Raw genomic sequence first — 24,168 nt, 5'->3', positions numbered from 1 at the left:
GGAATACTACCTGTACTGATCAGATGCTGTAATAAACAACATACATTGTGGTTTGCTATTGACTTTCCACGACTGCTCTGACAGACACACACAAAAGGGAATACAATTGCAAAGTTTTAATGTGCAAATATCACAAACGGAGGAGGACAAAACGGGCATGGAAAGGAAGTCTGGGTGCTCTGCTTCCATGGGAATCACAGCAAAGAACGGTTTTCCGGTCTCATGGTGGCTGGTTTCCCAAAAACCAGAAGGCTTTATTGAAAACACTCCTGCACGATACAAAAATGGTACAGTCTGAAATTAAACACAGAAAGCACAGCCCCAAAGAGCAGCAGCAGCAGGCACACACACACACACTCCCATCCTACCCCACCCCCCCACACACGCATCCCCAACCCCCTATTTAAAACCCAAATCTCAGGCAATCTATTTCTAGCAAGCCTAGACTCAGATGAGCAGACTGACATGACAGGCTGCAGAGGTCTGGCTTTGAAATAAGGTTGTCGGAGGAGGTGCAGATGGAGGGTCCAACACAACTCTTCTCACGGTGATGGACAGGCTCATAGTCCAATCTCAGCTCTCCTTCAAGGTGATGGATGGATTTGCGATCCACAGAGAGCAAAGACTGACATGGACTCTAGGCAAAGGTTGGGGGCGTGTTTGGGGCAATATGGCACATGTGACTGGGGCATATGGACTTCCTGCTCCTTTTTAACTCATCAGTCTTCTCACATCAGATGTACGTCTTGTACCTTAGGGTCATATGACTCCCCACTAATTGACGCGTCAGAGAACCGTAAAAAGGAAAAGACCTGCTGTAACAACAAAACACGAAAATGCATTCAAACTATAATAATGAAAAGATGAGAAATCAGTGTGGTCATTGGCTGGTTATATTTTAATAGGATAATACAGGAGGTCAACCAAAATGAAAAAAAAAAAAAAAAAAAAAAAGATATCATGTGAAGGAAAAAAAAGAAACTAAAATAAAAGTAACAAAATTCTCATAAAAACCGACAGAAAGTCTTTAAACACGAACGTCAGTCAGTCCAGAACACTGAACCAGAGGGAGGAGCCTGGAGGAGGGGTGGGATTCAGATGGAGGAGAGGGGCTTCAGAGCACCTGCACAGCCATCCAACAACATCTGTGTGTGTGTGTGTGTGTGTGTCTGCGTGTTTTATGTCATAACTGCCGGGCAGTGTGGTTGTTTCTTGGTGTGGTGGTGTAGGGTGAAGGTTGTGAGAAGGCGCCTCCCGAAAGCTACAGCTATAAAATCATTACAGCTCATTTTCAGCCCCACATACACAAACGCGCGTGCACACACACACACACACACACACACACACACACACACACACACACACACACACACACACACACACACACTCAGTCACTCAGTCACTCACTCGCTGGTACGAAAAGGAAGAATATACACACACATCAACACTCACACACTTCAATAGTCTCACCATCACAAACACACTTCACCACAACCTCACTGTCTCACTCACTCTCTCACGCTCACACAAACAAATGGAAGCAGGTTTGTGCAGTTGAACCCCAAGTGAAAGGAGGGGGGTTCGGAACTCTCAGACCTCAAGGGTTAGCGGACTTCTCACCAAAGCGATCCCACACACACAGACAGACACACACACACACACACACACACACACACACACACACACACACACACACACACACAATCTTCTAGCTCCCTGCGGCGTGTGTATGTGTGTGTACATATTGCATGTCAAGATGTGGGGTGTGTTTGTATGTCTGTATGTGACTGACAGGAGCAATCAAGGGAACTTTCTCAGGCCCAAAGCTCCTCCCCCTTGGAGAGAGTGACACCTCCAGGCTCCACCTCCTCCAGCCGCCCAGCTCCTAAGTTGCTATGGTGATGTGGAGAATCTTGCCTCGGTTCCATTCTGATTGTTTTTGTTTGTCTCGGGTTTGGATTCAAACGAGAGCAGAGTCAACATCAACTATCCATACCACTGCAGCTTTCTGTGGAGCAAAGGAGAGGAAAGAAGTGAGAGAGAAAGAAGGAAAATAAAGAAAGAAAGAAAGAAAGAAAGAAAGAAAGAAAGAAAGAGAGAGGGACAAAAGGAGATATGAGAACCAATTATATCTTTCCAAGTCTGTTGGTCTCACAGCCACATATAAATGCAAACAAACTTATAATGAACTTGTCACTGTGTGTGAGTGTGTGTGTATGTGTGTGTGTGTGATTACCGTGGAGACTGTCAAGCTCCTGCCCGTCCTGGAAAGGCGCTGGGCCCCAGATGCGCACGGTTCCGTCATCAGAGGCGCTGGCCAAAAGGCCGGGGTGGGTGGGGTTCCAGCTGACGCAGTTGACGGTGCGAGTGTGTCCGGTGAGCTCAGCGATGGGCAGCTCACCACGCCGGTGCCAGATATACACTTTATGGTCTAAGACACAGAGGCGAGTGAGTGTGCATGTGGCAACGAGAGAAGGAATGAGAGTGTGTGGTCTGAAAGGTCTGAATAGGTGTTTTTATCTGTGTGTGTGTGTGTGTGTGTGTGTGTGTGTGTGTGTGTGTGTGTGTGTACCTTCACTGCCGCTTGCTATGAAGTCCTCGTTGTGTCCTCCGAAGCAGGAGTGTATGGTGTAGAAGCCCTGAGTCACTCCCTGGTACTTCCTCACCAACACACGGTCATGCAGATCCCAGAGATGCACACCCTACACACACACGCACACACACGCACACGCATGCACACACACACACACGCACACGCATGCACACACACACGGTTAAACACACAACAACACACAATCAGGTTGCTCCCTGACATGCACATCCTAGGAGATCACATAAAAAAAACTACACTGACAAAGACACACAGTTCAGAATCATTTAGTGCTCACCTGAGTTGCTACGTTTAAAAGCGCTAACCTTCCATTTCTAGACACAGTGAACGACATGATAGGGTGATCCTCTTGGACTCTGCAACACACACACACACACACACACACTAAATCAGAATAGCTCTTTTTTGAGCTCCACAATCCACATGCTTATTTTTTGCATTTTTCCCAAAGAATACATGCAGCGCAGCACAGACGCACACGGAATCTCACATGTTTCTGTCAGTGAGGTCCTCAAAGTTGTATCCACGGATTCGCTGGTGTGTGTCCGAGGCCAGGACGGTTTTACCGTCCCCCAAACACCAGAGACACTGCACACGGACACCCTCCCACGAATCCAAAAGATTCCCATCCAGATCCTACACACATACGTTAGAGAGGTGAGACACTACACATGGACTCCCTCCCAAAAATTCTCCTACACGCACATGCAAGCACACATGAATGAGCTAGGGGTTTCACGACTACTGATTTTGACTAGTTGACAAATTTTTCATAATAGTTATCGACTAGTAGTTTTGTAACCGGTAAAGTGCAGGTCCTAACGATACTGCTAATGCAGTTGTTTGCAGCAGGTGTGTAGCAATGTACTCCCATACATAAGAGTGCCTATTCCATTTAGCTTTTAGCCATTTTGTCCATGACGACAGCACCATCTAGTCAACTAGTTGACGAAATCTCTAGCATGCCCACACAAACACACACACACATACACACACAAACACGAGAGGTGAGAGGTGAAACACAACTTCTGCACAAACACAACCACACATACACATTGTAGAGCAGAGAAACCCTGCATCCACTTGCACCCCCCTGAGCAGAGCAAGCTTCTGTTTTTGTAGTATAAAAGTTTTTGTAGTATAAAAAAGCACACACACAAACGCAGGTGAACTTACACACTGGTAGAACTGTCCCCTCTGTCCCCCCGTGACAAAGCGCTTGCCATCAGGGTTCCAGGCCACGCTGGTCAGGCTGTCCTCGTGGGACTGGGTCATCTTAGTGCGCAACTCTCCAGTCTGCCACCAGGGGGAGACACATAACATTAAATACACATGCAACATGCACACTTCCAATCCCACACAAACTTAAGTCACACAGACAAAAAGTCTATTAGGCGGCTCTGTTCTCTCTCTTAAAATAGGGTCAGTGTCATCATTCGCCTGTTATAACTGCCAATTTAGTACATTGACCCACATGTAATATGTAAAGGATAACGGCCACACAAGGTGTTGCATTAGATAAACATGCTGGATGATGTGGAGGGCATTGAAGAGACACAGATGTGCGTATGTGTGTGTGCACAAGTGTGTGTGTGTGTGTGTGTGTGTGTATACCTGTACATTCCAGAGCCAGAGTTCAGAGCAGTCGTCAGGTCCGCAGGCGACCAGGTAGGCATCATCCGGACTCCAAGCCAGGTACGACACCCCGTAGGCGTGTCCTTCCAGAGTCTTCAACAGCTTCAGCTGCTGCGTGTGCTATCAGAGAGAGGGCGGTTACAATACTGGCCTATCAGAGAGAGAGCTGTTACCAATACTGGCCTATCAGAGAGAGAGCTGTTACCACTACTGGCCTATCAGAGAGAAGGCTGTTACCAATACTGGCCTATCAGAGAGGGGATTTACAATCACTGGAGTGGGGCCTTACCACTATCAGACTTTACAATGAAAAAGGGCATTTGAACCGTGAGTGATGGGGAGTGAGTGTATATCAGTACAAGAACTTTGTCTGTGTACGCTTGTGTCACTCACCGGTTCCACCTCCCATATGATAACAGTGGTGTCTTTAGAACCAGTAGCCAGTTTGGTTCCGTCATTGGAGAACTTGCAGAACCAAACTTCGTTACAGTGTTCTGTCAGGATCTGCTGTGTGTAACATGGGAACTGCTTCCTGTAATACACACACAAGAAAAAAAAAAAGAGAGAGAGAGAGAGAGAGAGAGAGAGAGAGAGAGAGAGAGAGAGAGAGAGAGAGAGAGAGTGTGTGTGTGTTAGTTTAATGGGACCATGGAGAACATTTTTCTCCATAGGCTTTTGCTCACACCAGTGTAGTAAATGAGGCAATAACAGCAGCAGCAGCAGACAGAGCATCACTCATGAGTGAAGCCACAGTAGGCTGAAGAGGAAAAGATTAGCCGCTGTCCTGTCCACACAGAGATGCTTTTTTCTGCCCCAGGCATTCACTCTGTCCTTTCTCTACGCCATGCTGTGACTAGGGAAAAGTTAGACTGTTGCAACATGCCTTGTGTTTATTTTTGTGAGGCAAAAGCAGAAAACGCAAGGAACTATTAAAATCACACCGTGTGTGTTGGGCTGACCTGCTGCAGACGTGGTCCAGCAGCAGAGAGACGGAGTCCAGACTGCTGTCTAGACGGGTGTTGTGGTAGAGGCAGCGATCTCGCTGCTGCTCCACCGCCTGACGGAGGAGAGTCTGCAGCCGCCGTGGGGGCAACATCACTGAGGGGGGCAGGAACGCTACACACACACACACACACACACACACACACACACACACACACAGTCAAGTGAAGACACATATTTTCTGTGAGATTCAGTGTGAAACTGAAAGAATATGCACAATTGGATGAGGCTGCAGAAGTGTGTCTATGCATGTGAATCTGTGTGTGAGTGTGAGTGTGTGTGTGTGTGTGTGTGTGTGTATGCCCTCTGCAGCTTGTCCAGGGGTGTAGATGAATGGCTTGCTGAATTTGAACGCACTTTGGGCTTTAGACTCAACATGCTACTTATCTTGTTCCGGAGTATACCACTCTGTTGTTAGCAGTGCGATGTGTGACAGTATGTGTCTTTACTCGCAACTTGTCCAGTTGTTACCAATGTGGTACAGTAATTTCCTGTGTATTAGCCGCATTGTCTATAAGCCGCAGGACAGTGTTTTATGCAAGTTAAAAGAAACAAAACCATATTAATACATATTAACTTCCCCCCATGTATTAACTTCATAGCTGAAGAAATTTTGCAAAATCAATGTATAAGCCGCGGCTAATAGTTGGGAAATTACGGAATGTGTGTATGTGTGCGTTTACTTTGCAGCTTGTCCAGTAGTCGGCAGCGTGACGCGGCTCCTTTGCCCTCCCACTCTGCTTTGGCTCTCAGGTCCTCTGCGTGACTGCACATCAGGTACCTGTCAATCATACAAAGGCAGCCAATCAGATCGACCAACCACTAAAACTACTGTATGTGAATGACATATAGGCAGCCAATCACATCAGCTGGCCTGCAAAACAAATGTAGATGTAGTTGTTGCTCGACTGATCAAGGGTTACAGATTATAAATGACAGGTGATCAGATAGGCCCGTCTCAGGTTGCTTCCAGGCTAGTTTGAGGGTTATTGATGATCAGTGAGGGTGACTGATTAATCTGACTGGCTGGCCGTACCCGCTGAGGACGTGGATGCGGTCTGTGTTGTACTTGAGGGGTGTGAGCTCGCCTCTCAGCACCTGCAGAGCTTCCAGAACCTTCCCGTCCTCAAGGAACTCCAGATACTTCTGCTGTAGGAGCAGGAACTTCATCCGCTGAGGGGGGGGGAAGAGGGGATGACTTGAATCAGATCAGCCAACAATAGTGAGACTGATAACACCACCAGTGAAGCAGCTTTCTTAACACCTGACCAGACCTGACCAGACAGTGTCGTGTGGTGTCGTGCAGTCTGCTGTGTCCACTCAAAGGTTGGTCAGCTACTCTTAGACTTCTGGACGGATTCAGTGAACTTCTTATCAAAGGACCTTATCTGTTCTGAGTGCACTGCAAATCTCGAGTTAGTACACAGTCCTGGCTGTGCAAATAGGATACAAAGTAGTATGACTGAGACATACAGAAATCGAGCCAATCAACATGCAGCTTCAGGAGTAAGGAGATAAGGAGGAGTGGAATCTGATTGGCTGCTGTTGAGCTAAGAAATCAGCAACCTTTGGCAGAAAGGCAGACTCCATTTTTAAGGCTCAGCTGGGCAGGGCAGGGCTGAGCGTGTGTGTGTACATCAGCTCCATCCAGCACTGCTCTGGGAGGACCGATTGTACCAGTGGATTGTGGCAATGTCTTATCTGAGTCTGTCAGGTTTGACCCACCCTACGGCCAGCCCAAGCAACGATGACCAGACAGACACACACACACACACACATCCAAATTTGTGCCAGGACTGAGTATACTCACACCACAGAACACAAGAACATATGCATACCACTACACATGCGAGAAAACAGCACCCTGAAATTACGACAACAACATGGCTTCAATATCCCCCAAACACTTCTAAATTACCTCAGACATCCTCACCACCTTGAAAACAGTATACTATGCTTCTTTCAGTCATACTACAGTTCGATCATCACCAGAGTGATAAATAGCATACTACGCTTCTACCAGCCATCCTATGGTTTTAAAAGCCTCTAACCCACAGTATGCTTTCAACATCCTCACCGTACTAATAAATGTACGAGGCCTAAAACAGTCACATTAGTTTTAACATCACCACACTCCCAACGTGCCTAATAGCCACACAAACCATTACAGAGACACACCCTTTTCAACACTTGACACACTTTTTTTGGACAACACTGTGGTTCTTAGGATTGCACGACTACTGTTCTTGAAGCCACATTGTGGTTCTGTAGCACCACAGTTCTTAGGGTCACCCGTTTGCTGTGTTTCACTTACAATCGCTACAATATCTAACTCTAGCAGTGTGCTTCTTACACGGCATGCTAAACATCTAGCGATCCTCCTGCATACTGGCTAAAGCACCAATACCACAACACCATCCCCACCACTGGAGACACGGCCTCTGTCCACAACAGGTCAGTAACCTGCAGATAAAGGTGAGAAAAAACACCCCATGGCCCGTGCTCTGGGTCCCCATGAACCCACCCCCAAAAAAAACCCCAGTGCATGTGTACGGCCTCTGTAGCCTTCAATCAGCCCTCTAAGCAGCCCTGTGGAGCAGAGCAGCTAGGCGAAAGGTTAATCCTAAGCCTAGAGGTTAGCGCTAGTTCTAACCAATGACCTACATCAGGGGGATCTCAATCCTGACACCCCATTCCCCCCAAACACACACACACACACACACAGTGTTCAACATGTCATCTAGTTCCCATCTGTCCATGACTGAAGTCAGCAGCACTGGCTGACAAGCTTTCTGAGAATATTTCAATGACAGTAAGTTCTATCAGGCCTTGAAGCTGGGGTTTACACAAGCAGAGTTTCTCTCTCTGTGTCTGTGTCTGTGTGTGTGTGTGTGTGTGTATATACACATACAATACATTGCTCAGTCTGCATTACATTCCTTGGTTGAGAGGAAATTAAGTGTGTGTGTGTTAGGGCTTTCAGATATAACATCCGGAGTATATGCAGAGGTTTGTCAAACGGAGGTCCTACCCTTCGGATGATTCAGATATGATGCTAACCTGCGGACCTTATACTGACCTATGTGTGAACGGCATACACGCACATTACAGAATCTCCGTGTGGTTGTCGAGTGAGGGGTGGGGGCTTGTAGAGTTCACAAGAGGCAAAATATGACGCAGAATATATGCGGCCGCTGTCACAGCTGCTGTTTGTTTACTAAGTGTATGCATTATGTAGGCTAAAGAAGAAAAATCTATTGTGTGTAGGCTAATACTTGAAGTAGTCACGTAAGTGCACACTTGAAATTGACCTACAGTATTTGTATGTGTGCTTCGAATAAACACATTTATCTGTTTTCAACGTTATGTAGCAGAATTACTTGGCTATGGAACCCCAAATCTGGTTTGCGTTGGAGAGAGCATGCACAAACTTTATGGTACCAGCCAATTCAGTAGGCTAACTCAAGACTTCAAAGCCATCACATACAACGTTTTTAAGCAACAAACAAAATACTAACATAACAGTGAAGTGGTTCGTTTTTTCATGGTTTATTTTTCCAAAAGCATCCTCTCCCCATGTATCTATTGCATTTACGTAAGGAGCTTGGAACAAAGTTGGGTTTTCTTCGTTTTCATTTTCTCTAGGCATATTTATGCTCAACAAATATCAGCGAGCTCAGCAGTGAGGTCATGAGAAGGCTATCAAAGAACAGAAAACCGACCGTGTTGGCTAACAATTTATTAAATACTCCTGTTATTGTAGTCAACGACGTCACTGTAGGCTACTGCCTTTTCAGCGCCTTCTGCTTATGATGATTTGGTCTTTTGAATTCCTTTGGCCTTGCGATGCAGTTGTAGGCTACATCAACGTGTCTCTTGCCAATCCCTTCATGTGTTCTATCACAATGCGGTCTGCCCTCATGGACAGTAGCTCCGTGATGTCAGTATCTTTCCAGGTTGGAGATTTTCTGGACAGCACTATGCCACTCCATCATAACACTGGCATTTAAGTCAGATTTAACCACATGGACGCACGAAAGAAACTTCACCGACACGCCCTCTCACTAGGTGTGATTTTTTAACCGCATGTTCTTCACATTTACATAATGTCCAAAGGAAATACTAGGGGGGGTTTGTGTATACTTTGTGTGTGTGTGTGTGTGTGTGTGTGTGTGTGTGTGTGTGTGTGTTTGAAAATGTCCATCAGATATGTACAAAAAGAATTCTCTCTAACAACTTAGGGCATACGAGAAAAATCATTCCAAAACCCAAACAGTGACCTGTTCCAGTGGCAAACACATACCAGTTCCACAAACTGCTTCCTGTGTGTGCATGTGCATGTGAACACTTACCACAATGGCATTGGGTGAGTGCATCAATGCTTTCAGCTCATTCAGATCATTTTCAGCCTGTGTAACAAAGAGCAGAGGACAGACAAAAGAGAGTTCAGTATTACACACACACACACTTCGCTCACAGCAACACACACCACATATCCACAAAGAGCTTGGCAGAAGAGACAAAATCACTGTCCAGCAGTTTCTCCCAACATATCCACATGACAGAGTAACACACACACACACACACACACTTTCTAGATGCTAATGAACAAACTAGGGTTACCTATTGCAGCTGAATTCTTATTTTAAATTGCATCTCTGATCATCCTATTTTTATTGGGCTAAAAAGTGTGATGTTGCTCCAGTCCTCGCTGCCTTCCAGTCTTGCCTGAGGCCTGAATTGGCATCAGACCTCAGCAAGGCTCTGCTAAGCCAACATTCATTATGTTCACTTTGGTCTGGGTCTGCTCCACTGAAGATATCAATAGCAAAGCTGCCAATATTAAGATGGCAAGTCTGACTCCAGAGTAGAAAAGTCATGTCATTATTCTCAGCAAAGACCAACGCAAATTCCTGCTCTGTTCTCCAAGAATTTACCCATTCAACCTTTGATTAAAAAGATTCACACAAACCATTTGTTTTGGCTTCCTATGATTCAAGGGGCAGTGATGTTCTCAATGTGTTGTTGCCATAAAAGTTAACTAGTAATAAAACATAGATTGTGGGACCAACATATAGCTTAGTCCAAATGTATGTAGCCGTTTTTGCCAGCTACAGCAGGACAATAATTATGATTATGAAACCATAGTAGAACATTGAATTTTTATTTGCAACAACCAATTTCCATATTTTTAGCATAATTTCTTGTAAAACATCTAAAAGCACTCTATTTAAAACTAAACAATAGTTATGAAACCATGAATTCCTCAAATAGCAAGAGGCTGGTGGACCACTTTTGGCCCACTGGGGCAGATCTGGTGGTCAGCTGGCGTTTTGCTCGTCAGTTTTCCGGCGGTCCACCGGTCCACATTAAAGGTGATGGTGGTCCAACGGCAAGCCAATGGTAGTCCGATATCTGCTAATCTGATTTTGCTCTCAGGGTCATGACAAATCCTTACAATGATAATCTCAAGAATTATCCTTACTTTATCATAACATGCAATAAGAAGATGAGTGCCAACTATTGCAGTAAGCTAAGCAACATCAATCAGAGCATTAGCTGCCTTTGGCATTAGCAACCTTACTAGTCAAGATGTGATTGCTCATGGCTGTCTGTAGACAGAAGTCAACTAAAACTAGTGACAAATCGATCACCTTTGTCATGCTTGTGATTGCATCAATTTTTGACACTTTCAAACCAATGACCAGGGTCGAGACGTAGTTTTTTGACTAATGTTCAACCCTTCATTTGTCAATTCAAAGTCAGTTTACACAGCTTAATCCCGGGTCTTGACAATTCAGATAGGATGGGTCACTCACAAACTCTTTGCATAACAATTATCAGACAGGCTGGGTGTGGGGTTGTTAGCCACCCAAGTCAAGCTATTCACTTTGAAATGGACCCTTGTCTCACACAAAGAGTTAGACAACATGGGTTTACCCTTCCAGACATTACATCAACCTGGGTTGAGACCTGGTCCAAGTGCTAAGTGTTGCCAGGGTAAACATAGCTAGCTCTCCCTTAATTAGTGGATGTGCATAATGTGCCTTCATTATGGACATCCACAAAAGGGTCATATCAGCCTATTCACCATATCTACAGTAGCTTTATAGTTTCAAGGAAGTTATGGCTAAAACCCTGCATGGGGAAAACAGGACATCTCTGAACTAACCTTTACCCTCACCACACCCCTCAACTAGTAAATAATCCATAATTATTTACACAAATAAACAGACACACATACAAAAGTAGTTGAAAACACAAATTTACACACCTAAACCCTGATATAATGGGAAACACATGTTTATCCTCTTTCCACTCCAAACACACATACACAGCCTCAAACCATAGACAGACAGACACACAAACACCATCCAAGTTGCAATCCATAGATGATCTAACACCCATGAGCACACACAGCCAGTCTTCTGTCCTATGAAGCAGATGCGTGCACACACACACACACACACACACACACACACACACACTATCCCCTCTAAACATCACAGCCATATTCATGTGCACACAAACACACAAATATGGACAGCCACATACAGTGGACACACAGCCAGACAGACAGAGACACACACACACACACACACACACACACACCTTATCCCACTCTCCCTCCATGATGTGGTTGCGGAACTTTGTAGCAGATGGGTGCTCCAGTCTGCAGCCCGACTCTTGCATCAACAAGTCCACCGTCTGACTGCAGAGGCATACAAAAGAGAAAGACAGAGAGGGGGGGACGGGGGGCACAGGGGAGAGCGCAAGGGGAATGGAGAGGAGGGAGGAAAGCAGCAGGGTTGGAGAGAGAGACATGGACAGAGGAAAAGACACAAATTCATAGGTGGTAGATGGGAGGGGGGGGGAGGAAAGACAGGAAGAGACAGTAGTTCAGTAATGTGTTAACACAGATACCTCTTCACTGCAGCATGTACGCAGACACCATCACCCCCTCTCCACACACACACACACACACACACTCATGTCCTGCGATTTGGGGAGGGGGGCACCCCAGCACAATGACATCATCGTCAGGTATGGAAGAAAAGAGTGGCGCAGAACGTTTTCCTCTGACGAGACAACGTCTTGCTGCCTCTAGGTCTTGCGATCCTTGTGCATCACCATCATCACGATCGGTGCCGGACCTCGCGGAGTCAAGCCCGAAATACCGAATGCAGACACCAGCTATAATTAGTTTCACCCTCACGCCGTCGGTAATGTGAAACAGCTGGCTTAGCGTGCTGCATGAAACCGTATAGACGCACGAGACCCTTGGGGGTTGGGATGTGTATTAAATACGTTACTCCTGTTATGATTAAAAACCAGTCGCATACAGTGGTGTCGAGCAGTGCAACGAGTATGTTTCTGGGCACTGAAGTGTGTGTGTCTATGTTGGTGTGACTTTAAAACAGCAGAAGCCACCGGGACTCGGTCCAGAACCCCTAAAAGGCCCAAATGAAGCGAGGGACCGGACAGGGAATTAGGCACGACACCAAAAGCCTAACAGCCCGAGAGTCGCTGGCTTACAGTCACCGTTGAAATTTCCGTCATGCTGCAAGGTTGATCGAGTTCCACTGCATCGAAGCTCAAACAAAAGCAACCCTTGTCATGGGAGAAAAAAACCAAAACAACCACACGTCGTTTCCCTTTTCTACGCTTTTCTGCGCCATTTGTTAACCCCCGCAGCGCTTTGAACATGGCGCACTGTCACCATTTGTCTGTGCACGGCACAACACAAAACTACATCAGGTTATGTTTCAAAATGGGTTGTGACAGCAATCTGTGATTTATAGTCTTTATAACCTTCATTTAAATATGGATTCCAGCAAAGCTAACTCGCTAGGTAGGTGATGTAATAACCTATCAATCTAGCTAGCAAAGCAAAGCCATCTTTAATTTTTAAGACAGCTTGTCCCAGGTGCGTGCCCCGACGTGTACTTTAGTCTTGAGCTTGTTATAGGACATTTTGAGGTGTTTCGTTTGTTTGCAAGGATCGAGACTGCTTCGTTAGCCTGCTAGCTAAGTTAGCTCTGTATTGTGCAAGATGGACCCCATCTTCCCTTCCTTCAGCCAGCAGCCAGAGCTGCCCCCTCCCCCATTCCGCTGTCACACGCAGCAGAGAAACAACAATTGTCACCGTCCTGTCAGCATGCCAATAATCAACAACAACATATATTTATATTACGTTATATATACACACATGACACTACTTGTCTGATGGGTTTAGTGTTATTTTGTGATGACAGTTCACTTACTTGAGCCCTAACCCGTGTAGATGTTGCCCTATTAGTCTGATCACATCTTCCTCGGACTGTGTTAGACGTTTCTTTTTCTTAATGGAGCCCACGTCCGAACCCGATGCAGTGGAGCTACCACCCGGTCCTGTCGCAGCTACGTTATTGGTACCGCCGCTGTTCCCGTTGTTTGTGCTGGAAATAAGCCCGTTGGAGTGCGCTCCTCCGGCCGAGGAGGACTCTCCGTTCTGTGCGTTGTTCAAGCAGGAAAGGTCCGAGTCCTGTCCCTGTCCTGATCCGTTGGACTGCATGTTTGTGCCGAGATTACTGACGATGTTTCTGTTAAAGTAAATGGCAGAGGATGCCTGAGGATGTGTCGTCGATGAGAGTCCTAAAACAACTGCAGAAAGGCCCACTGTCCCAGTTGAAGCCCCGGGCTCTCCTGCTCCCTCCGCCGCCGAGGCTCGGTGTTTCTTCCGCGGGGGCGGCGACGCTCCGCCGGTGTCCGAGTCGGAGGAGGAGGAAGCGGAGGCCAGAGTTTCCTCACCAAGAGCGGCCGTGGTTAGACGCCAGTGAAGCCCGGGGATGGGAAAGGAGATGTACGCTCCCGGGATCCAGCGCTCGTCGCCCTGCTGGAAGGCGCTCAGTCTCCACTAGGCTTGCCTGTCTCTCCTGGTCTGTTGTTGTTCCTCCTAACAGCTGCAGCCCTAATGGCGTCCAGACGCGCTGACGTCACCGGAAATTCCTACAGTATCCTTCTTCCGGGTAAGTAGGGTGCTATCACCACTAGGTGGCGTGTAACGACCACTTTTTCAGAGAGAAAACAAATTCAATTCAACAATAACAGCTGACTAAATCCAGAAGTGCTACAAAATACAATCTTTTATACCTTCCTAAACACAATGAAAAATCCGTTTGACAAGAAGACCCAATTATGACCCTTGAACTGTGTTCTGAGGCCTATGCATGTGGCAGGCCTCAGAGATGATTGCTGATAAGATTGCCTAATAATGCCAGTGAGACCAGTCAAATAATGTGATTGCTGGAGATACCCCTTTCTTCTGAGTGTGCCTCGAAGAGAGCTATTTACTTTGCATACAGACATTGAGATTGTGTGGTTTCAGATTAGAGGCAACAGTAGCCTATGTTGACCAAAGACCAAAGTCTACCTCACCCACACACCTGCAACGTTGGACAACAGAGAACAAAGTGTACAATGTTTGTTTTTATTTTTTTTAATCAATTTTAAACTTCAGTACAAATTCCAGAAATTACTACATCTAAAATAATACAAAACCTGAGCTTAGTAAAGGCCTAGAGACAGGGAAGTTTATATTTGTTGTGTGAATGATCTGCTTCTATGCCCTCTTCAAGAGATCTCTAGAGAATATGGATGTTGAACTGCTGAAGTCATTCTAGATATGCTACATACAGACATAATGAGGAATCATTATCTGGGGAATGCAATGTGTAGCCTATGTTATGCTTGAGTTTATGTGTTAGTGTGTGTATGTGTGTGTGTATCAGGACTGGTGCAGGACTTGGTGTGGCAGTGTAGTTGTGAGGCCATTAGTTGGGGTGTCTTTGCCCTTCATAAAGAAAGTGAGGAGCTCTCCTTTCCCTTTCACAAAGATGGGCCCTCGCCTCACAAATCGGAAGCCATACTCCTTCAGAATGTCGTAGCAATCCTCTACCACCTGGGGGAGACAGAGGTACACAGTTAAAAAGCTTCAGAACAGCTTGAACTGTATGTGCATTGTGGAGAGTATACATGCATCTCTCTCTCTCTCTCTCTCTCTCTCTCTCTCTCTCTCTCTTTCTCTCTTTCTCTCTTTCTCTCTGTGTGTGTGTATTACCTGAATGTTCCCCATCACACCAGTAGACTCCATTCTGCTAGCCACGTTTACTGTGTTGCCCCAGATATCATAGTGTGGCTTTCGGGCTCCAATCACACCAGCTAACACTGCCCCTTTATTCAAGCCTGAGGACAGACACACACACACACACACACACACACACACACACACACACACACACACACACACACACACACAGCAGCTAGCTTAGATTAGTTTAAAACACAGTGGAAAAAACACTTCACACACACACCACTAACAGACTGTGCACATGTGTGCACACAAATATAAATGAACTAACCGATGCGTAACATGAAGCTGTTGAAGGATTGGTTATTGAGGTTGGTAAGAGTGACCTTCATGGCCAAAGCAAAGTCTGCCAAGTCTGCCAGGTGTTGCCATCGCTCCTTCTGAGACTGCTCATCTTTCTGTAAAGTTCAAGGAAAGTGTAATGCTAAATTATAGTGTCATTTTGGATTAAAGAGTAACATTGTTGTAAAGGGTAATGTGAGGCTTTGGTGTAGGGTTATGGTGTTATTTTTAACTTTCTTGATGGGGCTCTAGAATACTTTGATGGGGATGTGGGGTACCCTGATAGGGATGTGGGATATCTTAATGGTGATGTAGAGTACCTTGATGGGGCCCTAGGGTACTTTAATGGGGTACCTTGATGGGGATGAAAGGTACCTTAATAGGGATGTGAGTTACCGTGATAGTGATGTGGGGTACCTTGGATTTGTTGTATCCGTTGGTGTTGCTCTCTGGGGTGACTCCTGATGCTGCCATGTAGGTGCTGCCAATGGTCTTGATCTTAGTGATGCTGAAAAACTCAGGCCTGTCCAGTAACTATAGGATACACACACAACACACACACACACACTAAGAGTCAAAATGAGCACACAGACACAATGAGTACAAGCACACAAACACATAACTCCCCTGTCCAGTAACTATAGGACACACACACTCACACTCACACACACACACACACACACACACACTCACAACACACCTACAAACACCCATTTACAGACCAAATACATACAGTACACACACACATTTATGCACATGTGCATACACACAGGTTACATTAAAGCCATCAGGAGTACTCACACTGTCAAAATCTGAGATGATCTCATTGAGGATGCGCAAGCACTCAATTCCCCCATTGTTAATTCCCTCCTCAGTGTAGAAGTCAGCGAAGTTAGGGATGGATGCAAACATAACGCCAATCTCATCATAGGACTGGCTATATAGCTCCTACACACACACACACACACACTAAGTTAAAAGTGGGTGAAATTATATATTACCATATCACTGGGCTCTGTACAGCAGCTCCTGCATAAGCACACACACACACACACACCCACACACACAGATACATACTTCGTCTCTCTTCTTGGCGCCCAGGAAGTGCTTGGCCACATGCTCGGGCAGCATGTTGATGACGAGGGCCTCGTTACAGCGGCGCATCTCGGCCACCTGCTCCTTTTGGTTGCGTACCTCCACCCGCCACACGAAGAGCTTGCGCGTCTGACGCTCCACCTGATGGAGGAAGAGAGACGGTGGGGGTAAGAAGTAGGCGGGGGAGGGCGGGGTAGGATGGAGGTGTGGGGAGAGAGAGGTGGGGGTAAAAAAAGAGACATGGCAGAGAGATAGAGTGACAGAGTAGTGGTGTAGTAGTAGGTTAGGTGAAATAAGAGAAATGAGGTTAGAGGGAGAGAGTGGAGAGAGGTAGAGGTACAGTACAGTATGTGGAGAAATTGGGTGGAGGTAAAGGGGAGGGGAAGAGAGAGGGGATATCGGTGTGGGGAGAGAGAGGGTAGAGGTACAGAGAGATATCATACACTAGACACAACCTGGCACCAAGTGCGACGCAAGGCTTGTTCTTATCTTAGACCCAATTCAGTGATGGAGTTTTTCGTCATGCACTCCACTTCAATTGATCATTGCGCCCACAAGCTTGTCAATTACAAAAATAGGTCTGGTCAAGCACATGATCCAGAAATAGCTATCTTACAACCATTAAAAATAATTACACCACTGACCAAGAAAAACCTGGTCTATAATGAAAAGTGCATATACGGTACAGTGGTGATAATGCACTGTCACGAGATTTAAGCAGCCCTTAGCAATGAGTCCCAGGCAATGACTCATTTTCAAGATGAATATCCTTAGGATATTTATTCAGTCATTCAAACATTATTGGGGTTAGTTTTGTTTTTTTCAGGCTATGTTTTCAATTGTAACCCCTTGTCAGTCAATAGTGAAAGTACTGTACATAACTGAGTGTAGAACTGTTTTGTTATTGCCAATAAGAACACACAATTAGTTTCAGTTCAGTTTGCCTATGACTTCAAATAATAGAGGAGTGCCTTCCTTCAGATGCGCTAACTGTCAAAATTATGTGTGTCTCTGAATTATGTGTCTCTTTGAACGTCTCAGATCACTAAAATAGAGCCCATAAAGAGGATCAAGATGAAGAAACCCACTGCCTAACTTTCTCACATGCCTACACACCGAAAAAAACACTCAACATAGCCCAGTAAAGTCATCTTGTTTTGACTAAAGTAAGTTACGTAACAGTATAGTGCAGAGGTGGAAAAAGTACGAAAATATTGAGCCAATCATGTGGTGTGTTGTGAATACATTGAGCCAATCATGTGGTGTGCTGTGAAGACATCGTGCCAATCATCTGTTGTGATCTCGCCGCTGGAGCAAGATTGGTGTCGTGAAGCCTTACGCACACGCATTGGACAACCGTGTCCTACTGGTTAGCACTTCGGACCTGTAACCGGAGGGTTGCCGGTTCGAACCCCGACCAGTAGGCACGGCTGAAGTGCCCTTGAGCAAGGCACCTAACCCCTCACTGCTCCCCGAGCGCCGCTGTTGATGCAGGCAGCTCACTGCGCCGGGATTAGTGTGTGCTTCATCTCACTGTGTGTACACTGAGTGCTGTGTGTGTTTCACTAATTCACGGATTGGGATAAATGCAGAGACCAAATTTCCCTCAAGGGATCAAAAGAGTATATATAGTTATACTTATACTTATTTCTGCCGAAATAGATGCCCGATAAGTGCCCAAAAAGCGCTGAATATGGCCGCCGAGTGGAGGTACTTGCCTAAAAGGACTTTGGTCCTAGCTCGAGTTGCTGCAGCCAGCAGCTAAGGCAGCCATGTTCATGAGTTCTCCTTTAAGTTTGAGCAGTAGTTGATTTTCAAAGTTAGTTGCACTCATCCTTGGTCGCTTTGCAGTGAACAGTAATCCAGCAGAACTGAAAAGCACCTCACAGGCAGCTGAGGCAGGCAGGCCAATGTTGAGTTGCAGAGAGTTTTTTATATTTGGAAACGAGCAGAAGGTTCAGCAGATTAAAGGGCGTAAAACTGGGGGGGGTGCACAACATTTTCTCTTGAAAATTGAAAAGTGGAATACGGGGGGCACAACATTTTCACCAGGCATTAGTAATAACTCAGGTAATCCACACATAAAAAATCCAAACAACTCCATAAGTAGAGTCATGTGTAATGAAGTGGAATAACACAGGGGAAAAGTATTGAATACGCTAAGAAAAAGCACTAAGGCAAGGAAAGGAAAGGAATGAGCTGGAATCTGTAAGTAGTTAGAGAATAGTTATCCTTTCCATCTGTGCAAATTAATATAAGCTTGGTTAGTAGCCTACATATTGATGGGCTATAAAAAGGTTTTTCAACACACAAGAAACATTTCATGATGGATAAAAGCAAAAAGCTCTCCCAAGACCTTTGCAACCTTATTGTTGCAAAACATATCAATGAAACTGGTTACAGATGCATTTTAAAACTTCTTCCAGTAAGCAGCATGGGAGCCATTATCTGCAAGTGGAAGGAACATCACTGCATCATCAACCGGCCATGTACAGGATCTCCTCGCAATATTTCTGACCAGGGAGTCAGAAGGATAGTCAATTCCAAGAGCCAAGGACCACTCGGAGAAAGCTCCAGAAAGACTTGAAGGCAGCCAATTCAATTAAATAGTTCTGGAAGTAACTAAAGATCAGGATTGACAAGAGGGACCCCTGGAATCTGTTTAGAACAATGGGCCAAAATCACACCTGTTACTGCGACTAATAAGTTTTGTCATACAGGAAATGTCTTGAAGCTGTCATTAGAAACAAAGGCTTTTCCACAAAGTATTGAAGAAATTTCAGACGAAATTTAAAGTTTGACTGACTGGATTTTGTATACAACATAGTGAAAACTGTCTAAGGTCACTCTCACTCTCCCTTGCTAAAGAGCTAAATGGTTTAGTCCGCCTGCACGATTCATAAGGTAGTCTATCTTTTGTTTATTTAGTTGAGCATCGCTAGTAGGCCTAGTGGACCGCTAATTGTTGTGCTGCTGGTGCAATGTCTTTCTCCAAGAAAGCCAAGTCAGGTTACCAAAAACAAAGGCCAAAACAGGAAAAGAGAGACATTAAAATGAAGGGAAACAACTGCTAATAAACTTCTTTCCAAAGAAAGGTGAGCACAAACGTCAAAACACGAAATCCCATGGTGTTTGCTTGAATATCTCCGCAATCATTAGTGCTAAAACAAACTGAGACAACCCATTGAAATGGCGGAAAATACATACACATGTAATCTGATGCATCTCGTGATCCAACTCCATCTCCATCACTTTCAGAAAGACTGCATGGCGCCAGCTTGATTCATGTCCTGTTGTAGGCTAGCCTACATGCTGATCATTATCACTAGGCTAGTGGTTTAGGGCGCGATTTTTTTTCTCTCCCTTTCTGTTTTCATTAGTCTTAACTTTTTTTTTTACTCAAGTAACGGATGGGATTTTTGATGTAGCAAAGTACAATACTTCACTCAAAATGTAATCAAGAAAATTTAAAATACAGATTTTATAAACCACTTAAAAAATACTAAATACACAGAAAAACTACTCAATACAGTAACATGAGTAAATGTATTTTGTTACTTTCCACCTCTGGTATAGTGTCAAGTTTATGTGTATGTGATTGTATGTGATTGTATGTGTTTTAATGTGTGTATATGTCATAGTGTGGTTATCTCTGGATACTTACGTGTCGGGAAAAGTAGTAGAGACTCAGCATCATGATGATGATCATCACTGTCATCAAGTACTTAGAGGGCACCACAGGACGCCTACATACACACACACACACGCACACACACACACACACACACACACACACACACACACACACACACGATAATCCTGATCATGCAAGTACTTAAAAAGCATCTTAGAACTCCTACACGCACAGACACACAAAATGATGATGAATCTTATGAGGTACTTGGTAAGGAACCCTGAACTCAGACACTTATGCAAACATACAGAAACACACACATCTTCACCACAATCAAGTTAGTAAGATCACCTTAATATCTACACCCCTCCATACACACACATACACAATTATAAGGAGTCTTCTGAGGTACTTGGTAAGGAATCCAGAAGTCTAGCTCTTACTCACTGACACTTATGCAAGCACAAGCACATACACAGACACACACACACACACACACACACACACACATCTTCACCATAATCAATTTCATATGATCACCTTAATATCTACACCCCTCCATACACACATACACACACACACACACACACTAACACACACACACAAAATGATTATGAGTCTTCTGAGGTACTTGGTAAGGAATCCAGAAGTCTAGCTCTTACTCACTGACACTTATGCAAGCACAAGCACACACACACACACACACACACACACACCTTCACCATAATCAATTTCATATGATCACCTTAATATCTACACCCCTCCATACACACACACACACACACACACAAAATGATTAGGAGTCTTCTGAGGTACTTGGTAAGGAATCCAGAAGTCTAGCTCTTACTCAAGCACATGCACAGACACACATAAATCTCTTCACCACAATGAAGTTGGTAGAATCATCTCAATAAATCTCTTCACCACAATGAAGTTGGTAGAATCATCTCAATAAATCTCTTCACCACAATGAAGTTGGTAGAATCATCTCAATAAATCTCTTCACCACAATGAAGTTGGTAGAATCATCTCAATAAATCTCTTCACCACAATGAAGTTGGTAGAATCATCTCAATAAATCTCTTCACCACAATGAAGTTGGTAGAATCATCTCAATAAATCTCTTTGAATCTCTTTGAGGGGAATCTGGAGGAAAGGGTCCTTGTCATCACGGATTACATACAATTCTGTGTTGACACAATCATACCAATAAAGACCATCAGGACATAACCGAACTCTAAACCCTGGATCACTAAACACATCAAACTCAGAATGAGGGAGAAGCGGGAGGCCTTTAAGAGGCAGGACTGGACTACACTCAAACACATAAACCAGCAAATAAAAAAATGACATTTTCAAGGCTAAACTCAAATACAAAGACAGACTAGAGCATGAATTCAGCACCATGAACACAAAACAAGCCTTTCAAAAAATAAAAACACTCACAGGACTGAACAGTAAACACAAACTAGAGGATAAATCAGACCCCAGCTCTTTTGCCATAGAATTAAATAACTTTTACTCCAGATTCGACACAGTGGACCACTCAGACACCTGCAGGACTCTACTGGAGGCCATTCCCACCCTGGAACCAGACCCCCAGGTCCCATTTACAACTGAGGACGTGCGTCAGCAGCTGAGGAGATGCAAGCCTGGGAAAGCTCCGGGTCCAGACGGCATCCTTGCCCGGGTGCTAAGGGACTGCGCAGCTGAGCTCTCCCCCACAATCTATTCACTGTTTGTCTATTTCACTGAGTCATACAAAACCGCTACTGTACCAGTGCTGTGGAAAACATCTACTATCATACCAATACCCAAAAAACCCCGGCCCTCCGAACTCAACCACTACCGGCCAGTTGCACTCACCTCAATAATCATGAAATGCCTGGAAAAACTGATCCTCAGAACCCTCCTCCCAGTTTCAGCCCACAGCTGGACAGCCACCAGTTTGCCTACAAGGCCAGGAGAGGGACGGAGGATGCTGTGGCATGTCTCCTCCACTCCCTCCTCCAACATCTTGAAACACCTACAAACTTCACCAGATTACTCTTCATTGACTTCAGTTCTGCATTCAACACCATCCAACGCCACCTGATGATCAACAAACTCTACCACCTGCACGTCCCCACGACCCTCATCCACTGGATCCACAACTTCCTCAGTGACAGACCACAAGCCGTCAAGATTAGTACAGTCACATCACCACTCACCACAATTAACACCGGCGCCCCTCAGGGGTGTGTCCTAAGCCCCTTCCTCTTCACCCTCTACACCAATGACTGCGTCAGTCCCACACCCATCACCACATACTTCAAATACTCTGATGACACTGCTGTACTTGCACTTCTCAATGACAATAACTCCATATCTGCATACCAAGACTCCATTTCTCACCTCACACAATGGTGCACTGACAACTGCCTTCAGCTCAACATCAGTAAAACCAAGGAACTTGTAATCACCAACACCAGAACACCATCTGACACAATCCACAACCCCACCTGCATCAACAACGACACCGTAACACACCACTGACATACAAAAACGCAGTCAACAGAGACTCTATGCAATCCGTAAGCTCAGATCACTTTCTGTTGCCCCCGGTCACTTGCTCCTCCTGTACAAAAGCATAGTCCAGCCCATACTCCTCTACTGCCTTCCCTGCTTTTTCAACATGCTAACTGCTGCCAACAGAAACAGACTCACACGCATCACCCATACCGCAGCCAAAGCAATAGGCCTCCCCACTCCCTAATTTATCAGACCTCAACAGCACACTCACCAAGAACAGAGCACGGACCATCGCTCATGACCCCACCCACCCCCTCAATCCCTTCTTCGTTCTGCTTCCATCAAAACGCAGATATAGGGCTATGGGGTGGAAGTGAGTACGCTTCGGGAAAAGCTTTGTGCCCTCTGCAATAGCAGCACTTCACAACAGATCACAGCGGTGATGAATCACTGTGCCGCCCTCATTCCTCTGTAATGTCAACTGGTGATGGTTTTCCTGTTTGTATCTGTGTAATGTGATGTATATGTGCTGTTTGTGTGCTGTTGTGATATATGTGGGTGGGGTATGTGGTGGCAGGGTGGTGGGTGGTGGGTGAAGAACCGTGACTGTGTGTATCTATGTATTTCATGTCTGTGAGGCTTGTATGGTATGTGAAAACAAATGTCCTATGTAAGGACAAATAAACTAACTAAATAACTAACTAACTAATATTTACACCTTAATACACACACACAGAGACATGCAAATATTTTCACCACAGTAGACAGTAGTAGACACACACACATATTAAGTTGGAAAGGCCTCTCTCATCCAAATTGCTTTCACTCTCCTGTGACAGTACAGGAGTGCGTACCTGTAGTCCAGGTAGCGGATTAAGTCATAGACATCGTAGATATTCCTCCAGCTGTAGATGTTGACGGCCCCAGTCGCCACGACAACCAGCAGCATAAGGGCCAGTTTGATCAGGTGGCTCACCTGCACCAGCATGGTGGTTGCCACGAGCAACAGGATGGACATGAAGCTATAGTGTTTAGGGTTTTCTGCGCATCCTCCATTGCCTAGAAACCCCAGTGACACACCGGAGGTGCTGTTCAACTGGACGAGGGAGGGCTGCACACAGCTCAGCTGAAACACACACACATACACATCCAAATATGCACAACACACACACACACACACACACACACACACACACACACACACACACACACACACACACACAGATTACAATATACACAGCACACACTCACACACACATAAATTAACAG

At 45.3% G+C, this 24,168-nt stretch overlaps 3 protein-coding genes across 4 annotated transcripts in view; 1 reads left to right on the top strand and 2 right to left on the bottom strand.

Moving 5' to 3' along the window:
* Positions 1-1,413: 1,413 nt before the first annotated feature.
* LOC121712357 (WD repeat-containing protein 26) lies at positions 1,414-14,183 on the bottom strand. 2 transcript variants are annotated; one of them, XM_042096594.1, is made up of 14 exons: positions 13,513-14,183; positions 11,861-11,960; positions 9,601-9,657; positions 6,285-6,421; positions 5,932-6,029; positions 5,188-5,362; positions 4,640-4,778; positions 4,226-4,366; positions 3,788-3,907; positions 3,102-3,247; positions 2,889-2,967; positions 2,573-2,702; positions 2,237-2,431; positions 1,414-2,008 (listed from the first exon to the last, which is right to left on the bottom strand). In XM_042096594.1, the coding sequence occupies exons 1-14, from the start codon at positions 13,800-13,802 to the stop codon at positions 1,983-1,985; spliced, it is 1,833 nt and encodes a 610-aa protein (XP_041952528.1). In that variant the 5' UTR covers positions 13,803-14,183; the 3' UTR covers positions 1,414-1,982. The 2 variants fall into 2 exon arrangements, with proteins under 2 accessions (XP_041952528.1, XP_041952529.1); XM_042096595.1 differs by having other exon boundaries at positions 1,415-2,008; positions 5,206-5,362; positions 13,513-14,182.
* Positions 14,184-14,196: 13 nt separating this feature from the next.
* LOC121712346 (hemicentin-1-like) overlaps positions 14,197-24,168 on the top strand; it is a 37,677-nt gene continuing 27,705 nt past the window's right edge. Inside the window, exon 1 of the mRNA XM_042096555.1 lies at positions 14,197-14,256. Coding sequence (XP_041952489.1) covers positions 14,202-14,256 — 55 coding nt within the window. The 5' untranslated portion in view covers positions 14,197-14,201. The remainder of the gene's footprint in view (positions 14,257-24,168) is intronic.
* Positions 14,543-24,168, bottom strand: part of LOC121712349 (adenylate cyclase type 3-like) — an 18,686-nt gene continuing 9,060 nt past the window's right edge. Inside the window, exons 14-21 of the mRNA XM_042096569.1 lie at positions 23,754-24,025; positions 20,419-20,500; positions 16,737-16,895; positions 16,461-16,607; positions 16,077-16,193; positions 15,649-15,775; positions 15,348-15,472; positions 14,543-15,188 (exon numbers count right to left, since the gene is read on the bottom strand). Of these exons, the coding sequence (XP_041952503.1) occupies positions 15,015-15,188; positions 15,348-15,472; positions 15,649-15,775; positions 16,077-16,193; positions 16,461-16,607; positions 16,737-16,895; positions 20,419-20,500; positions 23,754-24,025 (1,203 nt within the window). The 3' untranslated portion in view covers positions 14,543-15,014. The remainder of the gene's footprint in view (positions 15,189-15,347; positions 15,473-15,648; positions 15,776-16,076; positions 16,194-16,460; positions 16,608-16,736; positions 16,896-20,418; positions 20,501-23,753; positions 24,026-24,168) is intronic.

This window comes from Alosa sapidissima, chromosome 6 (genome assembly GCF_018492685.1).
Source record: "Alosa sapidissima isolate fAloSap1 chromosome 6, fAloSap1.pri, whole genome shotgun sequence".
Lineage (NCBI taxonomy): Eukaryota > Metazoa > Chordata > Actinopteri > Clupeiformes > Clupeidae > Alosa > Alosa sapidissima.
This window is presented reverse-complemented; position numbering and strand designations above follow the sequence as displayed.